The sequence below is a fragment of the Caretta caretta genome, chromosome 6 (assembly GCF_965140235.1).
Source record: "Caretta caretta isolate rCarCar2 chromosome 6, rCarCar1.hap1, whole genome shotgun sequence".
Taxonomy (NCBI): Eukaryota; Metazoa; Chordata; order Testudines; family Cheloniidae; genus Caretta; species Caretta caretta.
The window spans coordinates 22,325,083-22,351,347 of NC_134211.1; the positions used below are offsets into that span (position 1 = coordinate 22,325,083).

Below are 26,265 nucleotides of genomic sequence, written 5' to 3' on the forward strand. Positions count from 1 at the left end.
ATCCACTTGTCATGTCTTATCATAAACCTAGATTGTGTAAATTCCCTGAGGCAGGGTGATTGCTCTTTACCACGTTTGTACAGTGCCTAGCACAATGTGGTTTGATAACTGATTTGAGGGTCCCTTAGATGTTACTGTAATACAAATAGAAATTGGCCCCATTCTGGAGAACCAGAGTGTAATGGTTGATATGCCTGTGGATGAATTATATGGGGGTCTTATTGACTTCAGAAACAGTATGGATAATCTGAGCACAGGAATCCAGCAGTTAAATATGCTCATTGATTTGGTGTGGTTAGCCCCTTGTGTTTGGTCTGGACTTTGCTCTTACCTTCACTCAGAAACTCATTTAATTCCTGTCCATCAAAATTCCCACACATTCCGCAAGTTTTTCTCATATATTTTCTCTCAACCGTAACCTAAAATAAAAAAAACAACAAAGGAAATATCATAATTAAGACATGTCTGTGGGCCAAGATATCTTCTCAACTAACCTTAGTTGGGATTCCCAAGTAAAGTCACCCCTTTCAGTTAAAAGAACAAGGAGTACTTGTGGCACCTTAGAGACTACGAAATTTATTTGAGCATAAGCTTTTGTGGGCTAAAACCCACTTCATCAGATGCATGCAGTGGAAAATACAGTAGGAAGATATATATACACAGAGAACATGAAAAAATGGGTGTTGCCATATACACTGTAACGAGAGTGATCAATTAAGGTGAGCTATTATCAGCAGGAGAAAAAAACCTTTTGTAGTGATAATCAGGATGGCCCATTTTAAGCAGTTGACAAGAAGGTGTGAGTAACAGTAGGGGAGGGGAAATAAGCATGGGGAAATAGTTTTACTTTGTGTAATGACCCATCCACTCCCAGTCTTTATTCAAGCCTAATTTAATGGTGTCCAGTTTGCAAATTAATTCCAACTCAGCAGTCTCTCGGAGTCCGTTTTTGAAGGTTTTTTTGTTGTAATATTGCGACTTTTAGGTCTGTAATTGAGTGACCAGGGAGATTGAAGTGTTCTCCAACTGGTTTTTGAATGTTGTTATTCTTGACATCTGATTTGTGTCCATTTATTCTTTTACGTAGAGTCTGTCCAGTTTGGCCAATGTACATGGCAGAGGGGCATTGCTGGCACATGATGGCATATATCACATTGGTAGATGTGACTTGAGGGAAGAGAATTGAAAGTGATATGCTCCTTTTCCCAGTCAGGTATTCTTTTCCTCTTCTCAGTAAGTGGAGATAAGAAATGTGGATCTGGAATTCTCATCTATGCCAGAGCAAACACAGGTATTGAATATATTTTTTAAAGAACATGTTGACCAGATTTCTTGGGTTTATCAATACATTTTATATATCTGTTTTGTATCTTTTAATGAGGTGGTAGATTTGGTACTATTTCAAGTGAGGGCCTATTACGGTAGCTGTAAGAAGGCAAGATGTATGAAGGCCATGTGCTAGTTTCCATATACAGCACTACCAATGCATCTTAATCCTGACCTGCAAGCACTTACTGCCGTTTCACTGTTGAGTTTCTCCTGAACAAGCATTGCAAACTGTGTGGAGGTGGACATGGGCTAGGTGGATAATATTTCTGCTGCAACAATCCCTTAGGGCTTCAGAGCATCAGTTGCTCTTCTTTCTTCCATAGCCAGTGGAGAGACAGTAAGAGGAAATGGGCATCAGCTCAACAGATCTGCTCATACAGGGCTCTGAAGACTTTGTAAGTTTTTGTGCTTGTCCATTACATTTGTTATACACTTTTTCCTGCTTTCTCTAAGCTCCACCTCCATGATATTCACAGCCCTGGACACTGGAGAAACAGGAGTTGTTCTTAAAAATGGAGCATTTAATTCTTCTTTTATTTGTTTCAGTTTTACTCCTGTGTCACTCTGTTTACTCTCCTGACTTCAGTGAAGTTGCTGCCGATTTACAACAGTGTACATGAGAAGAGACTTGGGCTTGAATTTCCTGCAAAGAAGTGTATGAGATGGTGCTCCAGGCTAGACCCATGCTCACCATATACTGTACTACATTTCTTTAAAGACAAGTATCTGGATCATATTCTCAGAAGTAATGTGGTCTTCAACATAGTCCCAAGTAATTTATTTCTATATCTAGGTACGCAACATGACTCCATCTACCTCTCTGGAATATCAGTGAAGTACATAAAAGTAATGACAACATCTGTTACTAACCTGCATTGTAGCCATTGAGAAGAAAACTGGGTTTCATGTATTTTTATGTGCACTAACTGTCCCCCTATTTTATACATCCATTAATAAGATGAGTAAATGCTTATACTGCCCTCACCTGGGAGGCCAATGAGCCATTATGCCATACATTTAAGGACTTTAAAGGGCACATTCACAACCTCAGTACAAATAAAAACAATGAATGCATGTAAAAACACCCACTTAGGGATAGCGAATTTTCAGTATTCCAGCAAAAGTTTCTCCTTTTGCTTTGTGACAAGATTTTACTCACCATGAGATAGTCAACATTGTTCCAGACAACTTCCAGCTCCATCTCCATCAGTTTGGTCACCAGGCGGACGGTGCGTCCAAAAGGTGCAATTTGGATTCCATTGCTGGTATATGGCAACTTGATGATACTGTTATGAGGAAGAAAAAAAAAAATTGATCCTACTATGTAAAAGTGTGTGCGCTGGTATCAGGTACAACTGGGCAGTCATCATGTGTAATGGTGATACTGCATAGCTATCTGTGAACCACGTGGTATTTGGTGGCAAATTAAGAAAGAATTTGTGTGTTCCCTCCTAGCTGGGACTTTTCAGGATATTTGAATATATGCAAGACAATCTGCTGTTTAAAAAAAGGATCAACGATATACATCTAAAGCCTGATTATAATATTAAAAATCAGTATGGGATATGAACATTGGGATGGGGGGGAATAATGCTATATTTTAACAATAGAGCTCAGCTAGGTTTGGTGTTTATAAGGCAATTGCTAATCTCTTCTTAGGTATCTCCACACACCTATTGTCTGAGTACTAGTAGCTGTCAGTCGTTACCCTGAAGAGGTCATGAGAGTCACAGTCTATGTTAATATACGAATTCTACCAGTGCTGAGGCTTGGCACTGTGAGGAGGAATCGCATAATGGGAGCTGTGTAGCAGGAACAGGACTTGGGACTAGTGGCTGAATTCTAAAGCTAGAGACCAGTGAAAATAAAGAACCAATATAAATATGTATTGAATATATTTCATCATTGCTAGTCTAGGGACACCAAGTTTAAAATGCAGGCCCTGCAGCTAGTTCCATTCATTTACACAGTTGTCCTTGCAAATTAATCCATAAGCCAAGTGTTTTTCAGTGCAGTTTGCCAAATTGAGGTACAATTACAAGAGCAGCTGGGTTCTCTGGCAGTTCCAAAGAATTGGGGGGGAAATGGTTTGAGTCTAAGTGAATTTGAAAATTTCAAAAAGAATTTGGCAAAGCAAAGAAGTCCATTTCAGGTCTCATGCAACATTTTGTCTGACCTGAAACCCTGTTTCTGGGTGTTTTTAAAGGGGCTAGATTCATATAACATCTGAAGGTCCTGGTACCACTTCTCTTATAAGCTTTAGCCCCGTGGTTAGAGGCACTCATGTGGGAGATAAACGTTCAGTTCTTCCCTTTACCTGATGGTGAGAAGGGATCTGAACTTTGGTCTCCCCGTTGCATGAGAGTGCTCTAGCCATTGGGCTATGGGATATTCTCATATGGGTCTCCCTGGTTGAAGCTGATCCAATGTGGATAAATAATTTGTCATTGGGCCAGAGAGACTTGATAGCGAGGTAGTTAGGACGCCTGCTTGAGAGGTGGGAGACTCAAGTCCCTGAACCAATGGCTATTGATTTATACAAAGTGAATTTACTGTTTGTTTAAAAAAATGTGTACAGCTGTAGGTACAAGTCTTATTTTTCTGCTGATGATAGTTGTAAAAATATGGGTGAATATAATAACATACAAACTTTCTATAGCCATCCATATCCTTTCTCTGCATTTATCTATAGGCAAAAACTCAAAGTTGCCCAACTCATGAACATTGCTGAAACTTCATTTTGGGAATTTCAGCTTCTGAAGGCAATCAGCACATTTCTCAATCTCCCCAGCAAACGGTTTCCCTGAATTTGCTGCCTTCTAGAGAGGGTAGTTCTAGGAATAATGAGAACAGAAAGCAGCCATGGCAAGTAGGGAGTTCCCAGAAAGTCTCCAGATGTTCCCTTATTTTCTGTTCCCCTACAGAAGTGCAACACTCAAAAGTTTGGGTTCACAGTCATTGAAATTCAAGTTCAAATGAGCTCAAAACAAAACATACCTGAACCTCTAAATTTCACCTAGTTTCATCAGCTGGCCCAGGTGAATTTGAAACTAGAACTAGGCTCACTTAAGAGGATTGCTAAGCTTTAGGTCAATGTAGTTTTAATTTGGGAATTATTGTGAGATGAGAAGTTTCACCTGCTTTTTGGCTTCACACTGAGTATTTTGTACAGGTGTAGTCTATGCTTGATTTACATTTATTTGGCAGTTATAATCTGCTTTGGTAGAAGGGGATAAAGTCAGTCTCTAAGTAGGTCATTTGTGTCTAATTTCTATAATTTATTAATCCATTTTGGGCACAAAATGGATAAGTGAAATGGACAGACTGAGCTTTCCCTGCAGTACGATCACAGACCTGTCTAGTGTATCTCACATAGCTCCTTGCCTTTGTTTATCCACTGCTATTCGATATATCCCTGAAGCTTACCCAACATCCTTGAGCACAATGACGTTCTTTTTAACCATGATGACCACAGCTCCCAACTCAATGATGATTCTTGTAATTTTCTTGTTCACTCCACGGCGGAACTGGATGTTGAAGTCTGGGCTAACATCATCGCATACGGTGGTGAAGATGTAGTTGCAAGTCCCAGAGAAGTCATACAAATAATTATCAAAGGTGGAGAAATGCCCTGCACCCCAGGTAGAACATGAACCCTTGTCTAAGAAATGAAAGAGAAAATGTATTTAGGTTATCTTGTGCCATGTTTGATGAGATTGACAGTCATTCTAAACACTACCAGTCATGTTCCAATAGCAGTAAAAGCTGATGAGCTTGGAATTTAAATAAACTCTCAGAGAAACTGAATTTATATTCAGTTTAGGATCTATTCTTTTTCCAGAGTATCTATATGCCTTTAATTCTTCTCCTTTATTTTCTGTCCATGAATGACATTTGCATCAGATTATCTGATTTTTTTTTCTCTCCTCAAATTTTAAGTCAATACAGTGCAGGTGAAAGATGCTCTGAAACACATTTGGGCTGTCTGTTTATACACAGGGCAAATACAGCGCGGACAACACCACTGCAATCTTCCTTCTCACTGCCCAGAAAATGTGCCCTAATCCCGGGGGCTAAAGGAAGGAAGGTTGGGAGGGACTGCAGTTCTCTCTCTCTTTCCTTTGATATAAGTAGAAGGGAGCTTTCCATCTCTCCATAGCTTGGGAAAGCATTGCTTCCCCACAATCCCCTCTCCTCCTTGGCTGGCATCCGCTACTTTAATTACCGCTCAACTCTAATTTTGAGGGACTATATCAAAGAACTGGAGAGGGTAGCTCAGGGTTCAAGTCCACATGCCCATTCGGTCTCCGGAATTTGCTGAGATGGCTATCAGGAGACCCGATTAGTGACAGCGAGGGGTAGAGCTAGGTGATATTTTTTTGTACAAAACTTTTTTTTGGTGAAAAGTGCAGATTTGGCAACACAGGACCGTTTCACAAATTCATGTTGTTTTGGAAAAATTATTTTGGCTGGAAAAACATCAAACCATTTCATTACATTTTCAAAACAAAACATTTCAGTCTTTTAAATTGATTTTTGTTTCAAAAGTTCCTTTAATTTTATTTTAAAAACTGAACATTGAAAAATGGTCAAAACCGAAATGTTTCATGAAACATGTTAAATGAAACATTAAGATCTTGTTTGGTGTCAAATGACTTTTTTCTCAACTTTTTGATTTGCTGAAAATTTTTAATTTTAATTTTAAAAAAACCAAAACTTTTTTTTGATATTTTTGGAATTGCCAGTGAACTGAAAAATCTGTTGTTCGCACAGCTTTAGTTATATGTAATGTAATCACTTGTCCTTGATGGAACCAGCCCAAATCTTAAAGGCATGAGATATTTTTTGGTAAATATTGGAGGTGTAGATGCAATTGGTATATCACAGAATAATGAGCTGGCAGAGATGCCATTAGGCTTCAGCCAGACATGCCGAGTTGGGGCAGGGGGGTGGGGAGGGTAAATAATATAGTGAATTGAACTGTGCTGTGGTTTTCCTGAAACCCCTACATTTTAATCAAAATAGTTATTGATTCATTACATACAATATTCCAATAACCATTTTGATAATGGTCTTGATAAACTTTTGAGTAACCATTTCAGTTAAAAAAAATGGAGTAAAATTGCACAGAGTAATGGGTCCATTTTGAGACAGGGTGTATAAAAATTATGATTTAAAAAATATACACAAAAGTTTTTTTTAAATGGGTTTTTAAAGGATTTACATGTTGCTAGTGTTTTACTTTTGTCCCATTTTAGTGTTTCAAATTGTTAAAGAGGATGTTTAGTACTTGGTTCTTTTGTTTCCTAATTGTTAAACTTTCATATTTTACCAAGAAAGTTCACATTTTAAATCTTCTTTTATGCTGTAAGAACTATATCCGGGCCTCATAAATATCCTGACTGAGAGCAGGCTATCAGGGTGTGTGGTTTGAAGTAAATAGGACTTGTGCTCCTAAATCACTTAGATGCCTTCCTAAATCCCACTCTTAGCTGCCTAAATACAGGTTTATGAGCCCAACTTGAGTTCTCTATTTTTGAAAATGTTGGCTTGTCTGAATAAAAAAGTTTACAATAACTTTATCAAAGTATTGAAAGTCTAAATAATTTTTCATGGTTACTGTGATAAAATTTCATTTTGAAGTGGCAAAGATTTAATGCCACTAAGAGAATTTTTAAATAAAAAATATACTTTTAGCTCCTGATGCTGAAAACATTTAGGGGTACATACTTAAGCACATGAGTAGTCCCACTGAAGTCAATGATTCATGTGAGTTAACTTGATAAAGTGTTAACAGGATCAGGACTTTAATTTTCAATAGTTTGTGTTTTTTTGCTTATAGCTGTTTTGTAAAATTCAAGTAAGAGACCTTACCAGTAGCAGTAAAGCACTTATTATACATTTTAATCTAAAGTTGCAATAACACAAATTTTAAAATTAGTTTTACAAAGCCTAAATCTCATTTAAAATTGATTATTTTTGAAAATATTATTATTTTAATCACCTTGGCTTGAATCACCCCACCCTATGTCAAACTTGCAAAATGGAAACAACTTCAAAACATTGGCATTTTCCGTGACATTTTTCACTTGATTTTTCAATCTGCTCTAAGGGATACAATGGTCACCCTTCTCAAGGAAGGTCCTTACAAAATACTTCACCACTTTTATCCAGCAAGTATAAAAGAAACTGTTACCTGAACGTAGCATAGCATTATCTTCTGCACTTCTGGACTCTTCACTGTCATCATCTGGAAAATAGCAGTTGGTTAAATATTACCACTGATCCTTCCAGCCAAACCGTGCATATTTTAACTTTAATAAGATACTCCTTTTTGCACTTGCTAGCGAAGCTAGCTTGTTTGGATCTTGCCTATTTTCCATTCACCAAATAGGTATTCGTGGGACATATGGAGACAGTGCCATAAATGGTATTTTCTACAAACACAGGAATGCTGTGATAACTAGGAGTAAAGTAAGGCGTACTTGTGGCACCTTAGAGATTAACAAATTTATTTGAGCATAAGCTTTCGTGGGCTGAAACCCACTTCATCGGATGCATGCAGTGGAAAATACAGTAGGAAGAATATACACAGAGAACACGAAAAAATGGGTGTTGCCATACCAACTGTAATGAGACCAATCAGTTAAGGTGGGCTATTATCAGCAGGAGAAAAAAAAAACCTTTTGTAGTGATAATCAGGATGGCCCATTTCGAACAGTTGACAAGAAGGTGTGAGTAACAGTACGGGAAAAAATTAGCATGAGGAAATAGTTTTTACTTTGTGTATAATGACCCATCCACTCACAGTCTTTATTCAAGCCTAATTTAATGGTGTCCAGTTTGCAAACTAATTCCAATTCTGCAGTTTCTCATTGGAGTCTGTTTTTGAAGTTTTTTTTGTTGGAGAATTGCAACTTTTAGGTCTGTAATTGAGTAACCAGGGAGGTTGAAGTGTTCTCTGACTGGTTTTTGAATGTTATAATTCTTGATGTCTGATTTGTGTCCATTTATTCTTTTGCATAGAGATTGTCCGGTTTAGCCAATGTACATGGCAGAGGGGCATTGTTGGCAGATGATGGCATATATCAGTTGAAATTGCAATGTAGATAAATAATAAACAGGAATGCCAAAGCATATCATCAGTGTACTGAGAGCAATTTTCGCTGAATGACTTTAGCTGACTTTGTTTCATTTTGTGTATAGGGAAGAGCAAGGCTTTGATAATTATTGTAAGCAAATCATGAGCAGAGATGGGGATGCAGAGGAGAAATTTTCTCCTTGAACTCTGCTTCACAGGGAATTTTGCTCCCTTCAGGGTTCTCTTCCTATAGCTTTTACCCACTTATGACTGATGAAATACTTACTTAACTCGAGCCAGTTGTTGCCCCTGCTGCCTGAAGGGAAATAAATAGTTACAGTTAAGAATCATCTTAGTATAACAAAGCTAACATTTATATAGTGCCTCTCACCCCAAAACTCTTTACAAACTAGATTCAGGAATCTCATCATCCATCAGTGAAATGCAGGCAATTATGGGGTGAATGCAGCAGCTTGTTATCTGCACATAGTTTAAGATGGAAAGCGAAGAAAATAAAATAGTGCATTTTTTCCAGGAAGAATTTTAAATAGACAGAATATGTGAGATAATTTATTCAGAATACTAGAACTGAAATGCTAAGCCATATTCATTTAATTTTTGTAAAGGTATCAAAGGCTCTTTTTTTAGCTATAAGTGCTTAGGAGTACAGATGGATGAAATTTTTACACACAACTTTTTTTTCAGAAAAATGCAGCCAGCAACATCAAAATGTTTTGTGAATTCATGTCAGTTTTAGTTAACTATTTGAGTAAAAAAAAAAATCTAAAAAAATTTCAAAAAAGTCTAAATGTTTTGACATTTTTGAAAAAAACCTTTTTTGATTTTTCAGTTCAAAATGACTTTGTACAAAATTTCCTATAATTTTACTTAAAAAAACCCAATCAAAACATTTAAAAATCAAAACAAAACGTTTCAACCCCAAATTAGTTTTTAAAACTTTTTGATTCACCAAATATTTTTTAGAATTTCATGTTTAATTGGACCTGAAACAATTTTTTTAATCGTCCGCAAACTGAAAAATCCATTATTTGTGCAGCTCTGCTCCGGAGTCCAGACCCTTCTATATTCTGTCTCCGGAAGCTGACAGCACTTCCAACAGTATAGTGCCTCCTAGTGCTCTGTTGTCATTGCTTCAATGTACAGTGTGACTTTGATGTACAAAATCGAAGTGACGAGGGAAGGCTGTTAAAAACTAAATATTCACTGTCCTGGATACCTTCAGAAATGTGGTTTCTTCACTTGGAATAGAAGGGAACACAATCACTGCCAGGGAGCAAATGCTGAATTTGTAATGATATCCGCTGTATTAATATTACTACAAATGTATCAATTAGCTAATATTAGTAAAGCACTTAGAACATATAAAGAGCTAAGGCCTAGATCCCAAAGGGGTTTAGGCAACTCAACAGCCTAATCAAGAGACGAACAGCCAAGCCAAAGAATTCAGAAAATCTACACTTTTTGTATATATACAGAGTTTTAAGGCGAGTTAAACATTTACATATTAAATAAGAACCATATGTCCACAAGAAGTGCTTGTGATTTGATTTAAAGCCATCACATTATTCACTCTTTCCGACTTTCTAGTAAAACACAATGCCAGAAAACATAGCATTATGGGTGAGACCCAAATTGTGGTATCCCTAATAATGCCTCAGGCAGCTGCCTTATTGCCACGGCAATTTACCAAGCCCAGCAGTCACTTTATGAGTGCGTTGCTGTGGTAACCATGGCTTAGCGAAGTGGCAGCAGGACTGCAGCAGTTAAGGCTGGTTCTGACAGCAGGGCTGCAGGGGTCTCCCTCCCCATATTGACACAGCACATCAGGAGGGAGCTCCCTGCATGGCCGAAGGGCCCAAGACGCCATGGCGGAAGATGTGGGGGAGGCTGGAGTTGTCCTGGCATGACAAAGCGGAGACCCCATCCTGGACTGTAAAGAGGAGAATGAGCACCTGGCTGTGGGGAAGGCCACCATGCTACTGAACGGTTCCTTTCTGGGGATGGTTCCCACACTTCTCCAGGATTGTCCTGGAGTCTCCAGGAATTAAAGATTCGTCTTTAATTAAAGATTGTCATGATGAAACTTCCAGGAATACTCCAACCAAAATTGGCAAACATACTGTCTGGTGAGTGAGGGAGTGGGGCCATGACACTGGATCCCTCCAGGCACAGGTTGGTCCTGGTGGGGCAGACCTGAGACCTCTGGCCAGAACTGCAAGGAGGAGGACAAATATTGGTATTTGTGAGACTTTGTGGTATGTGCTTCACCTGCCACAAAAGTCACTGGCTGCCACTGCAGCCAAGCCCAGTTTGAGGTATCACTGCTAACCACAAGAACCCCATTCAGCTGCCACCTAATACTGCAGGAACCTAAACTCACTCTGTTCCTACATTTTTACTGTAAAACTCCCTAAGCACTTAGCATGTGCACTGCTGCCTCACTCTATGGGTATGTACACATAAGAACAAAAAACCCACGGCTGGCCCGAGTCATTTGACTTGGGCTCATGGGGTCCAGGCTCTGGGGCCGAAAAATTGCTCTGTAGACATTTGGGCTCGGGTAGGAAGCCGAGGTCTGGGACCCTGTGAGTTACTATTTCTTTGTAGGCAAACCCTTCAGTAAGAATTCATAAAGGTAGTGTTTTACATGAGCCTCTTGATGCAGGGACTTTCTTACTATGTGTTTTGTTCAGTGCCTTGTACAATAGGGCCCTGATCCTGATTGGAGCTAATTGGGCACAACCTCATCTTAAATGTGTAATAACAGGCAAAGTATTTACCTCTTTTCAGAAGCTCCTTCTGCCTGTAGAGAAATTGATGGGATATATAACTCCCTTCAAGCCCTGTGAAAGCAAAAGGTATAGATAAGTCGACATTACAAGACAAAACAGAAATGTAGCATCAGTTTTTAAAAGCTCCTTCCTTTCCCTTGATTTATTGTGGACATCACTGTTGTACAGATAACAGTTACTGTGCTTGTGTCAATGCATGCACAGCTTGTAATGAACTGCTTCTCTTCAACTGGTAGGAAGGTACTTTAAGAGGCAAGAGCAAAGCGCATCCTGCAGAAGCCATATATCACTCTGTTGTGTCTTTTGCATGCTACACAACATACATAATACGAAGAAACAACCCAAAAGTTTGCTAATCATATATAACATACAAGGCCTAGCTATATGTATACATTGCTGTTCTGCAGAGTTCTGGTGGCTTCTGAAACACAAAAGACACTGATGGCCACTAGAGGGCTCATTAACTGTTTAAACAGATATTACCCAATTCCTATACACTCAGTGGTTGACTGAGTGGGATGAAACAATTGGCACTGTGAGTAGTGAGTAGAGAGGATGGCTGAGGTGCTCTCTCCTGTTTGTATGTGGGCTGATGTTGAGACCTATCTGTATTTAAAATAGCTTTGACTCTCAGGCTTCAGCCTTTGTCTCCCTTAAGCAGAATTTGATTTAAATAGATAGCCAGCTAATGAAAAGAGGTATTCCCACTAGTGCTTATTGGAGAGAAGGTCTTCAATACTCAAGTGTTTCTTGGTAGAGCAAGATGATAGTAGGGACAGATGACTGTGAAAAATTCTCTGCTATGGCACCTTTTATGAGCAGGAACAAGTTAAATATTGAATGACTCAACTTTCTGCAAGGTCTCACGGCCACATATGATATAGTGTTTTCTGGCATTTTTACAGAAGCTAGATGTGTGGAAGAGATCCCAATACTTCAGTCAAATTAAGTCCAGTTGAATCTTATTTTTGAAGAGCCTTGTTGCACATAGAGGAGTTACTGTGGCGTCTGCAGCAGCCATGTTTGGTAGTTCCCCAGGTGTTGGTGTGTGATGTTGAGACAGCAGAGGAAAGAAAGAGAGCTAACAAGATGATTCTCTTCTTACATTTTGTAAAGCCATAGAAAATCTGGAAAGAATCATGGCAGCCAAACTGGATTACAAGTAAAGGTATTTTAAATACACAAACTCCTCATTTGGAGAGATTTGAGGCAAGATAATCTTCTGGTTAAGGCAATGAGCTGCAACTAAGGAGATGATAGTTCAATTCCTGTGGTTGTGGCAAATTACCTAATCACCCTGTCTCAGTTTCCCACTGGGATAGTACTTATCAGACATGCTGTTGTGAGGATAAATTCAGTTATGTCTGTGAGAGCTAAGACACTGCAGTGATGAGAGCTATCTATGGGAAGTGCCCTAAATAGATGGGAAATTACTGAAGTTGTTGAAATCCACCTACCAAAAATGCTTTCTTCACAACCTGTGACAACATCAGAGGTGTGCTGTCTCACAAAGGAAACAAGTAACTACAGAGTTCAAAGTAAATGAAATTTCATAACCTTAGGGCTTGTGTGTATGAACACATAGTTTGCAGCAACCTGCAGTGTAAATCTACCCTACTGTAGCTTGCTGTGCATTAAGTGTCTGTGAGACCCTTGCTGCCATACACTAAAAGTTCCTTAGTGCACTTTAATCTATTCCTTGTTCAAAGTGGGGAACTTTTAGTACACGGCAGCAAGATTCACATGGATACTTAGTGTGTGACAGGTTAGTGTGGAGTAGATTTACACTAGCTTGTTGCTAACTAAGTATTCATATAGCCAATCCCTTAGAGCCAGTAATGGTAATAATGTAAACATTTTTTGTTGTCTTCAAGTGACGAGAGAAAAAGTTCATGGAACTACTTCACTAGTCACTCGACCACCAGCTGCCAGTCACCTCACCAGGCAATCAGCACTTTTAGTTCCACAATAGTCTGAGATAGCTAATATCAGAACATGAGAGACTATACCTGTATAGCCTCAGATCCTGGGCTTGGCCAAGGCTGCTCTCAGCTTCTGGCATAATTTAGAACAGAGGAGGCCACTGGTTGCTCTTAATTTTGCCAGTTTTAAATAATCCCTATGAGTTGTAATGCTTGTCAAGCATTTACAGAGGACAATGTGCTCCGGTTATGCCCTCTTCTGCCCCTGGTATGTTCCCAGGGCGTCCGTTACAATGAGGAGCAAAAAGAGAGGCACACATAATTAGGTAAGATGGCTGTATGGTAAGTGAGGTTTCATTGCTCAGGTGGCTGAATATTCCAAGCCTTTTGTATGGAGTCATCAGTTTGTTCATGAATCCACTGAAGGTGGGTGAAAAATTCCTCAGTTGCTACACCTAAATCCCAGGCTGTGAAACCGGAGTCACTCCTACCCCTATTCACAGAAGTTGATGCCTTTTGTAGATACTTGCTAAGCAGGATTTGAGAGAGAGCCTTAAAGCATCACTTGAAAGGCAGACTCATTTAGTGAGCCTGATGCAAAACATGAGGTCTATGCTTCTGGTCCCCAAAAATGCGAATCTTTTAGGTCAGAATAGATAGTGTGCTGATTTCTAATGCCTGTCACAGTTCATGCATGCCAAACAGCTTCAAAATGCTAAGTCTATGCTACTCTTACTTTGTTTCAGGGAGCGGAATAACTAAATGGGATAAATAGTATTGAGTAAAGGGACATGCAAATGTAACAGAAATAATTAAGTACATTAAATTTGCACTAGCTTTTTTGCTCCAAAAATTTCTGCTCTACAAAATATAGATTCATATATTGACAGCCTGTAGCCCAGCCTTGATCCTGTCAGACTTGAACTACGCAAATGATTATAATACAGTAATTTTGCTCACCAGGCATATTCACCCTTCTTTGTCTAGCTCTAAAAAGATTTAGTGAGAGCATCCTGGTAATTTTATTAATCAAACTGCACATCGTGTGCAGTCCTATGTAAGAGCTGGGTGGGAATTTTCCATCAAAATGGTTTTCTGACAGAAAATGCACTTTCTGAAAAATGGAAATTTTCCATGGGAAAAATTTGATGTTGCCAGAAATTTGCTATTTTCTGTTGGCAAAACTGAAATGAAAAATTTGGGGTTTTGAACTGACTCAGAACTTTCTGTGTTTAACTTATTCAAAATTATATTAAATTGCATTCCCTATCAATGCATTGTTTTATGGGAGTTGTACTTTGGGCCCTTGTTTTCTTCTGTGGGCTGGGCTTCCTGGAGGACTAAATCTTCCCATAATGCAATGTGAATTTTCCTCTGACTAAGCTGCTTGGTGCACCATGGGAGTCACATTACTCGGGTGTACTGTGGGAGATGTAGTCCAGCCAGGGAGCCTGGCTCATTGGGGATCGTGGGAGTTTGGATTCCCAAACTACGGTTCCCATAAGGCAATGCACCACTATGTGAAAATGCAGTTTCATATTGAACTAACTTGAAACAAAACATTTTGGGGCAGTTCAATAAACTGAAAAACAACATTTCTATTTTGGGAATGTCAGAATGTTTCATTTGAATAAAAATGTTGAGATGAAATTGTTTGACATTTCCAAATCAAAGTTTTTCAGAATTTCTGGTCTGTAAAAATTTTTGCAATTGCAACTTTTTGTCACAATTTGGGGTGAAAAACCAATGTTGAAATGTTGGCATTTCCCATAAAATGGAAATTTCAATTTTTGCTCAGCATTAGTTGTGTCATTTTAAAACCACCTACATTCCTACAAAATATCATTGCTTCAGAGGAATGTTGCCATGTTCTACTGCAGCATGGAACTTCAGCAAAACCTAGCAGAGAAGGGGATAATACACCAGGTAATATATTATCTGCACACCTCCTGTAACATTTGTATTAATAGGAGCTTATCCTCACATTAAGAGTAAAAATACTCCTAAATTTATAATCAAGCTTAGAACTTTTTTTTTTTAATTTGTTTTTAGTGGCACTTTTTAAAGATGGTAGATATACACACAGATGTTATAAATGATACAGTATTTATTTTGGTACAGAATTGTTAAAATTGAAAGAAGCATGTTTTGAAGAAGTCTATAGTAAATAACATACACATCTCCAAGTGTGTACGTATGTTGTGAAATTACTTATGGGTAGGTAGACAAGCAGAAATTGCAAGAATTTGTATGCTGTAGCTAGGTGTGTGGTTGGTTGGGGTACACTCTGTACTGATACTTTGTAACTCTGGAGAAGCAGATAAGAGGGTTAAAATAAATAACCAAAATATATAAGATGAATTTGAATGATAATTAAAGATAATGCCAACACTTATCTTGTAGCTGCAATAGTAATAATCTAATCTAACTACAATATGTTCACTGTTATTTCTAGTCAGTCTGCAGTTATTAAATTACTTTTATCTCTTTCTCGGCTAGGTGCCAGCATAGCATGATTACCTCTATGTGAGTACCTAGCAATGCACATCATTATAGTAAGTACTGTATAAGTATACAATATCTCTTTAGGATCCAAGGCTGGCTAAGTCTACTGTGACAGTCAAACTAAGTAAGCCACAATTAAATATCAGTAAAGTAGGAGCCCTTATATCAGGTTATGGTTAAAACTAAGCATCTTAATCCAGTTTGCATTATCAGTCATTTTTGCTGTATTAAGCTAATGTACACTTATTTGAGTTGGCTACAGAACAAGTAAGCAAGTGTCAAGATTTCCGAGAGCTTTTTTACCATATACACACTGCAACAATGAGTATTTAAATTTAAAATTAGAGATGGGCCTAATCTGCAAAATTTGGATACAGATCTGAAACTCCCAGAGTTCAGGGGAGGGAGATGGGATCTAGGAGGTTTGGTTTACTCCGTTGTACAGATAAGCGCTAGTCATGCAGTTTGGATCCAGATTACAAAACTCTGAAAACTCCCAAACCAAAGATCGGGGCATTCAGATCACAGGTTTAGGTGCAGATTCATGTCCATTTAAAATTATGATGTTTTAAAGACTTGTTTGAAATAACTAATTCAGCATTTACTTTTATAATCCCAACTGAACAATGTGAATATTATGTCTAAAATGTGTAATTGTAATGTTAAATCCTTCATCCAAAACATGGCTGCTTGTCAGGGAATGAGTCTGGGAATAGCTAATCATTCTCTTGGTCGTGCAGCACACATTCTATCTATATTTATCAGATACTTTTATGGCTCACATCACAGTAGTAGCTGAGTGCCTCACAAACTTTAATGTATTAATCCTCACTACACACCTCTGAGGTAGGACAGTGCTACTATCCCCATTTTACAGATGGAGAGCTGAGGATATGTCTACACAAATATTTAGTTTGTGGCATGCTGGGGTGTGAATCTACCCCACAGTAGCCTGCCACAGACCAACTGTCCCTGGGCGTGGCGAGCTAGTGTGGGGTATGTTCACTCACACCCAGCTTGCTGCGAATTAAATGTTTGTGTAGACAAGCCCTGAGGCCCAAAGATATGTCTATACTATAATCGGGGTGTGTGATTGCAGCATCCAAACTAGCTCACTCAAAATGGCAGTGAAGCCATGGCAGCATGGACAGTGGCATGGGCAAGCTGCCTAAGTACATACCCTTGCTCTGGGGTGGGCTTGTACCTGGGTGGCTAGCCCATGCCATTGTCTGTGCTGCCATGGCATTGCTGCTATTTTTAGCAAGCTAGCTTGATCAGAGCTAGCTCTGGTATGCCTATACATGCTACAATGACCCCTCCCAATTGCTGGGTAGACATACCCAGGGAGGCTAAGTGACTTGCCCAAGGTTACACAGGAAGTCTGTGGAGGAGCAGGATTCAACAGTAAATTCTCAATTTACTGTGAATGTTTGGGTTAACATTTAAATATAACGTGATTACAGGCAAAATATGCAAAAATGACACAACATCTCACTCAACATTTCTGTTCCCTGTGTGTCTGAGTCTAGCTGTGTGCTTCACAGGCAAAAATAAGTTTTACTCCTCTTAGCACTGCAGAGCCATTGGAGCTATGGAAGAAAAACCTGGGCTCTATTTTGCTTCATGCTTCCTTAGTGGATTTACCACTTAATGTCTCTTTTAAAAAATGTGCATTTAGTATTCATGAAAGGTGCTACATTGGGTAGGCCTGGAGCCATAGACATAGAATCATAGAGTTTCAGGCCAGAACGGGCCACCAGATTATCTAGTCAGAACTCCTGTATATCACAGACCAACAAACAGCATCCAGCCTCCCCAACGCCAACCCCAACAACCAGAATTAGACCAAAGTATTACAACCCACAGGAAACTAAACAATTGTGTGCCATGGACAGAGAACAGGAGGGACTGAGGCATGAAAGCCTGAGGCCTCTACAGTGGCAGGGAATTGATTAAATGAGATATACCCAGATGATCCTAGCAAGTGACTTAAGTCCTATAGTTTTTTGTATTAGACGTACAACTGCACTGTCCCATCAGTGTGCCTCAAACTTTGACCAGGAGGGTTTGTCTTTAGAGGTAAGAAAGTTCAGCCTCCATATTTATCAATTCCTTGGTTCTTCTGCAGTGACTATTAACAAAGATATCAACTGAAGGACTTGACCACTAGGAACTACATTGAAACTATCACCTAAGCTAACCAAATAGCAATGGTAGTAGCTTTTGGCTACTATCTATCTGGACTGGTCTTGAAACAACAACAGTGATAAGGGCTCTGTACCATCCCTAAACTATCACTGAGGTTCTGATTACAGAATCTTTATTACTGGTGGTTAGGTGAGGGGAAAAAAACCCCACCACAGTTTGATTTTTCACATTCTAGGTTGATTATGCAGGGATGTCAATTAGATAAATAATCTTTTGACTTCAAAATTGGATACAGTTGATCTGGACATCAGTGACACTGAGCAAAAATGGAAGCCCACTATGTAATTTTATAGACACCTTTACTTTTATTAAAACTGCACTTTAAGCATCTTTGATGATGACTTATTACAGAACTCAAATCTGATACTTGATACCATATTGATAAGTAACTTGGAATATGGCACCTGAATTAGATTTAGGATTCAGGGGCCATGTTCTGATCTTGGTTACAGTGTTGTTAATGAAGTCAGTAGAGCTATTGTGGGATTTATACCTATATAACTGAGATCAAAAATTGGCCTGTGGAGTTTACATAAGCTTTAATTGTTCATATTTTTCTTTCTCCAGTTACAGTACAAATCTCTGATTCAAGAATAATATGTACTGTTACTGGATTAGTATTATATGGGCCATTAAGTGTGGTAAACACAATACAGAAGAAATAAATTTAGCTTTGTTCAAACTAAGCTAAATAAATTATGTGTTTTAACAGCTTAGACTATGTGCTTGAAGCATTTTTGGCAGCCTTCAGAGCAATTGTAATAGCTGATAATTGCAGAGCAGACATAGAACAAATAGAAGAAAAGGAAACCACAGTCTAAAACAACACACAGATTAATCTCAAAGTAAAGAAGGCCCTCAAATAGTCCAGCGCAAGCACTTGCGGGAAAAAGAGGCACGTTAAAGATTCAACATGTTTGCTTTTCAAGCCTAAAAATAAATAAATAAATAATCTATGACATCCAAAAACATTGGGCCAGAGAGGGGTGGGAGGGCAGATCCCTTAATGAAACATAAATCGATTAATTTTGTGTAAAGCGCTAGAAAAACCCAGTAGAGATTTCATTTGAACATTTTATAGATTTGAACAATTTCCCACATTTCAAGCATGGAAGTCCTTTTTTAAAGAATGGGTTTAATAAAGAAAAATTATGCCCTTTCTCTGACACATATTTAAGACCTTGTGCACTGATCTTAACAGGCACTATTCTACAGAGGGTACATATGCAGGTCACCCACTAGCATCAATGTGGAGCTACTGCAGGGTGGAGACCCTTTGTGTTTGCAAACACAATATACAATTTACCATTGGCTCATGAAGGTTCTATGTTTTTGAGGGATGTGACATAATTCACTTACTACGTACCATGCAGTCAGTGATCCACCAAGAGTTTCAGTAACCAGAAATTCCAAATAGAGAGAGTGGAGGAGGGGGGGGGATAATTTAAAATTGTTCTACTGGGTTGTATTTTCAGTCATGTGTTTGTGAAATATGCAGTTGCATATTTTAAACTTCTGATGGGAAAAAATATCAATGGAAATTATTGTAATTCCACTGACGATGGGGGAAAAGGTCTGCATCACATGTACTGTTGGTATAATAATGGAATCTTCTAACATCACACACTGCAATCTCTTCTTGTTTCACTATCCACCTATTTCCCTTTGAATAACACAAACATCCAACAAAAGACATCTCATTTCTAGCTAGAGATCTTAGACTTACCTGTGCAGTGTAGAAAACTGCAGGAAATTAGTAGTAGTAGTGCCAAAAGCATGGTGTTAGCCTTGAGCGAAGTTTCTTTTTTCAGGGCTCTCCGCCCCTACCTGCTCAAAAGGGGCAGTGCGGCTGCTGCCACCTTCAAAGCTTGCCTTTTCAAGCTTGGATGCTTTATATATAGAATGGCAAAGCCCTCCCTCATTCCCCTGGACTTCAGAAATTGCAACAGCTGGCAAAGTGGAGTAACCGCCAAACAGGATCTTCCACCTTATCAGGCTCAACATACCTAAATGCCACTCATAAAAGAAGAAAAAAAAAAAAAAGGAAAACACAAAACTCCTCCAGTTCATTATCATTTTTCCAAGGGCAGTTTAATGGATGCGTTGCAACAGTTCAAACACATTTAACACTATTGACTGTACAAATTTGGTACCATGTCCAAAAGAAATGCAGATCGGTAATGCGTAAATTGTGATAGGATCTGATAAGGAGAAGAGTAACTTTGGGACCAATATCCCAAGTGGGAATAAGAAGAGGTGGGGTGAACTGGAATGGGGAGGGGGGTGTAGGGAGAGAGATGCTTAAGTATGAATGAACATTACAGATCTCAGACCTTCTGATTAACTCTTATTTTTCTCTCATAACTGTCTTATTCATCCTTTCCTTGATTGACTTTTCAAGCAAAGTGGCGAGAATCCTTTCTTCCACAGAAGTGATAGTATTTGTTTCCTCTTGTCGAAGGATGGGGGAAATTTCATCTCGGCTCCAGATATCCTACTTTCATTTGCGCTGACATGTTAGTTTCCATACTAGGCTATCCCATTATAACACTGTTTAGTAGCTCTCTAGAAGAGAGCCCTTCAGCCAGAGTCGAGGCATGTTAAGTGGGTCAAGGTGGTAGCTTGTAGCATTGCTGCTACCTTTGTACGAATTCTGTGCAGAGAGGACGTCATTCCTCATGGTGATTGATGTGGCATCTTTATCTGAGACAAAAAGGAGTGGAATTAAGCTACAGATGTTCTTCCATTATTATAACAATGTGATATATAAAAAAGATGCCTTTCCCTGTGAAAATACCATGTTTATGGGTCACTTCTCCATGTACATTCTCCTTGGCTTCTATTTTTTACATATGGACCACCCTCTTTGCATCTTTGTACAGCCCATCACATGCCTGGGTTTCTGTCACTCTGCCCTTCCTAGTTTTTCCTCCTAGCTAAATGAGTACACCTTCAGTGGCTCCTCATATTGTTCCTAACCCCATCTCTGTTGCCAAGCTGACTGGTGGGCACAAGCAGGGCAGGCATTATTTTTAGTGGAATATTGTTGCTCAAATTGTCTCCACATCTCCCCTCCATTCCTTACATTTGTGCACCACTCACGTTCAGTGATATTTTGTCAACATTTAAAAAAGAGAGAGTAGGTACCCTGGCCTTGAAATCTGTTTAAGCTGTCTTTCATGTTGCTGTTCATTCACAAATGCACACACCTGCTGGCATCTTCAATGAAGGCTCTTGTCTTTTGGCTAAGCACAGGATTAGACTCCCTGATAAAGTGTGGAGTATGTGTAGGTCCACTTGAGGTGCATCCACACTGACATGCTTACTATGGGTAGTTTAGAAGCACAGATAACCTGCATTTTGTGCTTTAAGGATAATTTCAGAAGTTCTCTTTTGTTTTCCTCTGAAGCATGGGACATAGGTGCCAGGATAATTAGGGTATATCTCTCTAAATTAAGGATCTGCCATTACAGAGTCCTTGGGTATTGGTGCACCTCAGTCCCTCTTGTTCTCTGCCTGCGGCATACAATAGTTTAGTCTCCTGAGGGTCATAATACCTTGATCTAATTCTGGTTCTTGGGCTTGGTGTTGAGGTGGCTGGATATACAGGAGGTCAGACTAGCTGATCTGATAGGACCTTCTGGCCTTAAACTCTGTGACAAAGTCATGAACTCCTAAACGTTGGAGACACTGTTCCCTAGGCTTCACTAGAAGGTACCTATGGTTATTCATTTTCAGTGTATGCCCAAGCAAATCTGAGCATATTTATAGTATGGATGCAAAACCAAGTGTTTTCTGGTGATTTGTTTTTTTATGTTTATTTTTTCATAAATAAGAAAGATATAAACTAAAATAAAAGTCAATAGGAAGACAAATTTAAGAAAGAAGAAAAGGTAAGAAAGTATTTATTTTCTCAGTAAGAAAATAAATACTTAAGTGAGGAAGTGAAAGTCCTGAAGCTTGATCTTTCAGAGATACGGACTAGAACTGGTTGGAAATTGTTTTAGCAAAACATTTTACCTTTTCATTGAAAAACTGACTTGTATTTTCAGCAACTGAAAACCAAAACATTTCTGGCCAAAAATCTAAAATCTTCAGCTGAAAATTTTTTGGGGGTGGGTTTCCAACAAAAAAACAATCAAAAACTTTCTGCGGAAATTTTCTTTAAGTCAAAAATCTAATTTTCCATAGAAAAATTTTTTGATATAAAATTGTTGATCAGCTGCTAATACTGATGACTAGCAACTCACATGGCTTCAGTTAGAGTTGTGAGTACTCAGCACATTTAAAAATCTGACCCATGATTCTTTAGTGACAAGTTTTGAATGATATTTTTCCTTTGTATGTGCCTTTAAATTCTGGCTACCATTGACTGTTCTTAATGTTGGACATTGTATGCCAACATAATAAATATTAAACTGCATATAAGAGCTCTCTTTTCTGAGCTATTTAGCTGTTTCATAAATCTTCCTTTAAATATTCCAGATTTTTTTGACTTTTATCCGAATATGTTTATCTTTTAATCCTTCCTGTAGTCCTAAAAGCTTGTAATTTAATCAGCGCCCCCCCACCCCACTTTTTTTTTGAAGATATAAGTGAGAGAATATAAATTTAGGCCATGATTTTCAAAAAGTGATTCATAATGTTGAGTGTTTCTATTTTTGGGTCCTAGACTTGAGATACATTAAAGGGACCTGATTTTAAAAAGTGAGTGCTCAGTACTTTCTGAAAAAGTTGGGTCTTTTTAAGGGGTGTCAAGTTGAACACCCAGAATCACAAGTCACTCTTGAAAATATTGACCATAATGGTAAAATATTAAGTCATCAGAACAACTTGAACCACAAAAAAAAAAAGGTTAATTAGGCCAATGCTACATTAAATCAATTATCATATCTATCACAATGCTTCATGCTAGCATATAATATACTACATTTTATAAAGAATTAGCTCCTAAGTTCTTATTAATGCAACAAAATCAAGAAACTTCATTTTTTCTTCTTTTAGAACTTAATCACTCAATCGTAATCAGGAATTATAGCATTCTCTATTAACTTATCTACTGAATCATTGATATTTTCCAAATATGAGTCTTCCTTCTCCTTGACTGAGTTAATGACAACAACCTAGCATCATTGTTGTCAAATAGGTATTTCTTCTTTGAGTGATTGTACATGTCCATTCCACTTCAGGTGTGTTTGCACCCAGTGCATAATTGTCAGAGACTTTTCCCTCAGCGTTACTTATTGGGACAGTGCATGCGCCCGCTGCTGCACCATGGTATGAAGGATGGAGTCGCCCAGGATGGTAAGTTCCTTCTTACCACCCATGACTGTTGTTGGAGCATGTGTTCTTGCTAGTGCAAGATTTGCCTTCTATTTGTATATAGTTTGCACCCATTTTAGTAGTTTTTAGTGTTGGTTAATTATACATTTTCTTTTTAAGAGTTTTCAGACATTTTAGAACCCATTCTTGGGTACTGACAGTGGTGTTGGGGAATGCCTCAGTCACCAGAGCTGAAACCGTACCTCTCGTGCAAGAAGCCAATGCCAGTGAGTGACCCACACTGCCTGAAGTGTCTTGCGGAGACTCATGTCAGGGATCAGTGTCAAATTTGCAGAAACTTTAAGTCTAGAACCAAGAAAGACAGGCAAGGAGGGGTCTGGTTGACTCTGCTATGCTAGGAGGTGATAAGGCTGTGGAATTTCTGCATTGTTATTTCTATCCACCTCCAAGTCTCTCACCTTCCTGGAGTTTACAATACTCTGGCAGACTGGTGAAGCAGATCATTCATGAGTCACTATGAGTGAGGCTTAAGTTTCTGCAGATGGTGGCAGCACTGCACCCAACTTTGGAGCCTTTCTGCTTGGAGTGGGCACTGAGTGAATCTGTGTCCATTACAAGTGCTCCTCCTGCTTTGACTGAGCCTTCAGGCCAATCAACCTTGCTGGTACTGAGGAAGAGGCACCAGAAAGTATCTAAGGGCTCAGCATCCGAGAGATTGAGATCCTCAGCACTGAAGCCCAGTAAGGACAAGGGTAGTGGAATGCACTTGAAGCAGACGACCTCTTTGAGACAGTCATCAGTTCAAGGGGGTCCATTGACTCCAGCACCAGCCACGGTCCCATTGAGACTGGCCCCTGAAGTGGCATCTACTTCAACAGTACAGCCCTTGATGTCTCAACAGCAAGGATTTTTCTGGTACTGTCTACAAAGGCTTACACAGTGGCATGGAAACTGCTAAATCTCTTGGTGCCAGTTTCCTTGGTGGTCCAGGAGTCTTCACACTCTGTACCAGCACCTATTTTGCTTGTGCCAACCCATCAACTGGTTCTTGGGGCACTTCCAGCCTCTCAAGTGCCTCTCCAAGTGGTGCCATCTAGAGGAAAGTAGGCCGTGATCTCGCTGGTACCACTCTCTCCAGGCACCAGCATCTATCCCCAGCAATGATGGGAATAGTCCCCCACCTCCCACCCCAGTGAGATGAAGTGGATTCCTTGTTGGACTCAGAGATTTGCTCTTACATCTCATGGCCACATCACTTACAGCAATAGCCCTTGCTTGGCACCTATCGACCCAGTCATGTGGCCAGTTTGGACACTGCAGGCTTGGCAGCTTGGGCCAAGGCATCGGTCATTACGATATGTAGATGTTCCTGGCTTCAGTCATCCAGTCTCCCTCAAGAAGTCCAACAGACCATACAGGACCTGCACTTTGAGGGTCCATCGCTTTTTTCTGTGCACACCGATGAGAAATAGCATAATCTTAAGCACTTGAGGGTGATGCTCAAATTTGGGGCATCTTTTTCTGAAGAGGAAGCTGTTTTGTCCTCAGCAGCCTCACCAGTATCCTACTTTCATGCCTTGCATCCAGGATCTAAACAGAAAAAAGGCAGAAGTTATAGGAGAAGACCACCCCTTCCTTCCTTCTGCTGCAGATACCAGTTTATCCAGTTTCCAGAGTAGCAGCCACTCCTACCCTCTTGTTACCAACTGACTGTCTCTTTATCCGAGTGCTTGGTTGTACATCACTACCCAGGAACGTTCTCCTGGAGGAGGTAAATCTGTCCTCCAAGTGGGAGCCATAGAGGAAGTTCCTGTTTCTCAGAGGAAAGGGATTTTACTCTCACTATTTCCTGCTCTTGAAAGCAACAGGGGGTCTCAGGCCTATTTGAGACCTAAGAAAGGTCAACAAATTCCTGAAGGAAATAAACTTCCAGGTGGTCACTCTGGCTTCTATTATCCCCTCCACGGACTTGGAGATTGGCATGTTCCCCTCAACTTAGAAGATGTGCATTTCCATGTGGCAATACACCAGAGCCACAGGAAATTCTTCAGGTTTGTGCTTGACAAATCCCACTACTGTTTATATTATTACCATTTGGACTGTCTGCAGCCCCTTGTATATTACAGATCTGGCTATGTCTGGGCAAAGAGAGCACTCATAGCGTCTCATGAATGATTTGCATCACCAGTCTGCCAGAGTACTTCGAACTCCAGAAAGATGAGAGGCTTTGAGGTGGATAGAAATAGCGATGCAGAAATCCTACAGCCACATCACCTCCTGGCATAGCAGACTCAACCAGGCCCCTCCTTGCCTGTTCACATAGGACATGGCTGTTGTATTGTATGTTAGTACTAGCAGATCTTACCCCTTGATAAGGGGAAGGAAGGCCAGACAAGCTAGAAGGATGTCCCTCACTTTTCTGGCATTCAAATCATGGGCAGACCACAAAAATTGAGTCTGCAGGGACCCAAGGTAAGCCCCACAATGAGGGTAGACACATCTGTAACTAAGGGGAAAGCTGGTTGAGGAGGAGTAAACGGAACTCCCACACAAATATTTGAAGAGTCTTTCTACCAGTCTAGAGAGGTCAAGACTTGTGGGTACATCCAAACTAACATGTTTAGGGGATTATGGATCAGTGAGTACCCCAATGCTAACCACCATTGTAGTTTCCTGAGATGGAGCCTGGAATGCTGAACTATGTAAGTGCATGAGGCTATATGTCCAAAAAGCAGTGTCAATTTTGAACAGTCATGGTAGGATGGGTCTTCAGGTCCAAAGCAGTGTTAGCATTGTCTGGAATCTTAGCTGTAGAAGCAGAGACATAGCGTCCACAGAGTCCAAGACCACCTAAACTTTATCCTTTGTACAGGTGACAGGATTGACTTCTCTCCATTGATGAGCAACCCTAGTGCATCTAAGGTGGATTGGATGACCATCACACTGGACAGTACCGAGCCTTGAACTGGCACCTTATCAACGAGTCATCAGGTAAGGAAACATATGAACTCCTTTGAGAGTAGCAGCCGTGTTAGTCTGTATTCACAAAAAACAAAACAAAACTTGTGTTAGTCTCTAAGGTGCCACAAGAACTCCTTTTCTTTATATGAACTCCTGTCTTTCT

At 39.5% G+C, this 26,265-nt stretch overlaps 1 protein-coding gene across 1 annotated transcript in view; it reads right to left on the bottom strand.

Moving 5' to 3' along the window:
* The window catches only part of MUC6 (mucin 6, oligomeric mucus/gel-forming), a 124,097-nt gene that overhangs the window by 35,682 nt on the left and 62,150 nt on the right, over nucleotides 1–26,265 (bottom strand). The window contains exons 3-7 of the mRNA XM_048853131.2: nucleotides 20,499–20,561; nucleotides 7,526–7,579; nucleotides 4,756–4,990; nucleotides 2,489–2,615; nucleotides 332–419 (exon numbers count right to left, since the gene is read on the bottom strand). Of these exons, the coding sequence (XP_048709088.2) occupies nucleotides 332–419; nucleotides 2,489–2,615; nucleotides 4,756–4,990; nucleotides 7,526–7,579; nucleotides 20,499–20,561 (567 nt within the window). The remainder of the gene's footprint in view (nucleotides 1–331; nucleotides 420–2,488; nucleotides 2,616–4,755; nucleotides 4,991–7,525; nucleotides 7,580–20,498; nucleotides 20,562–26,265) is intronic.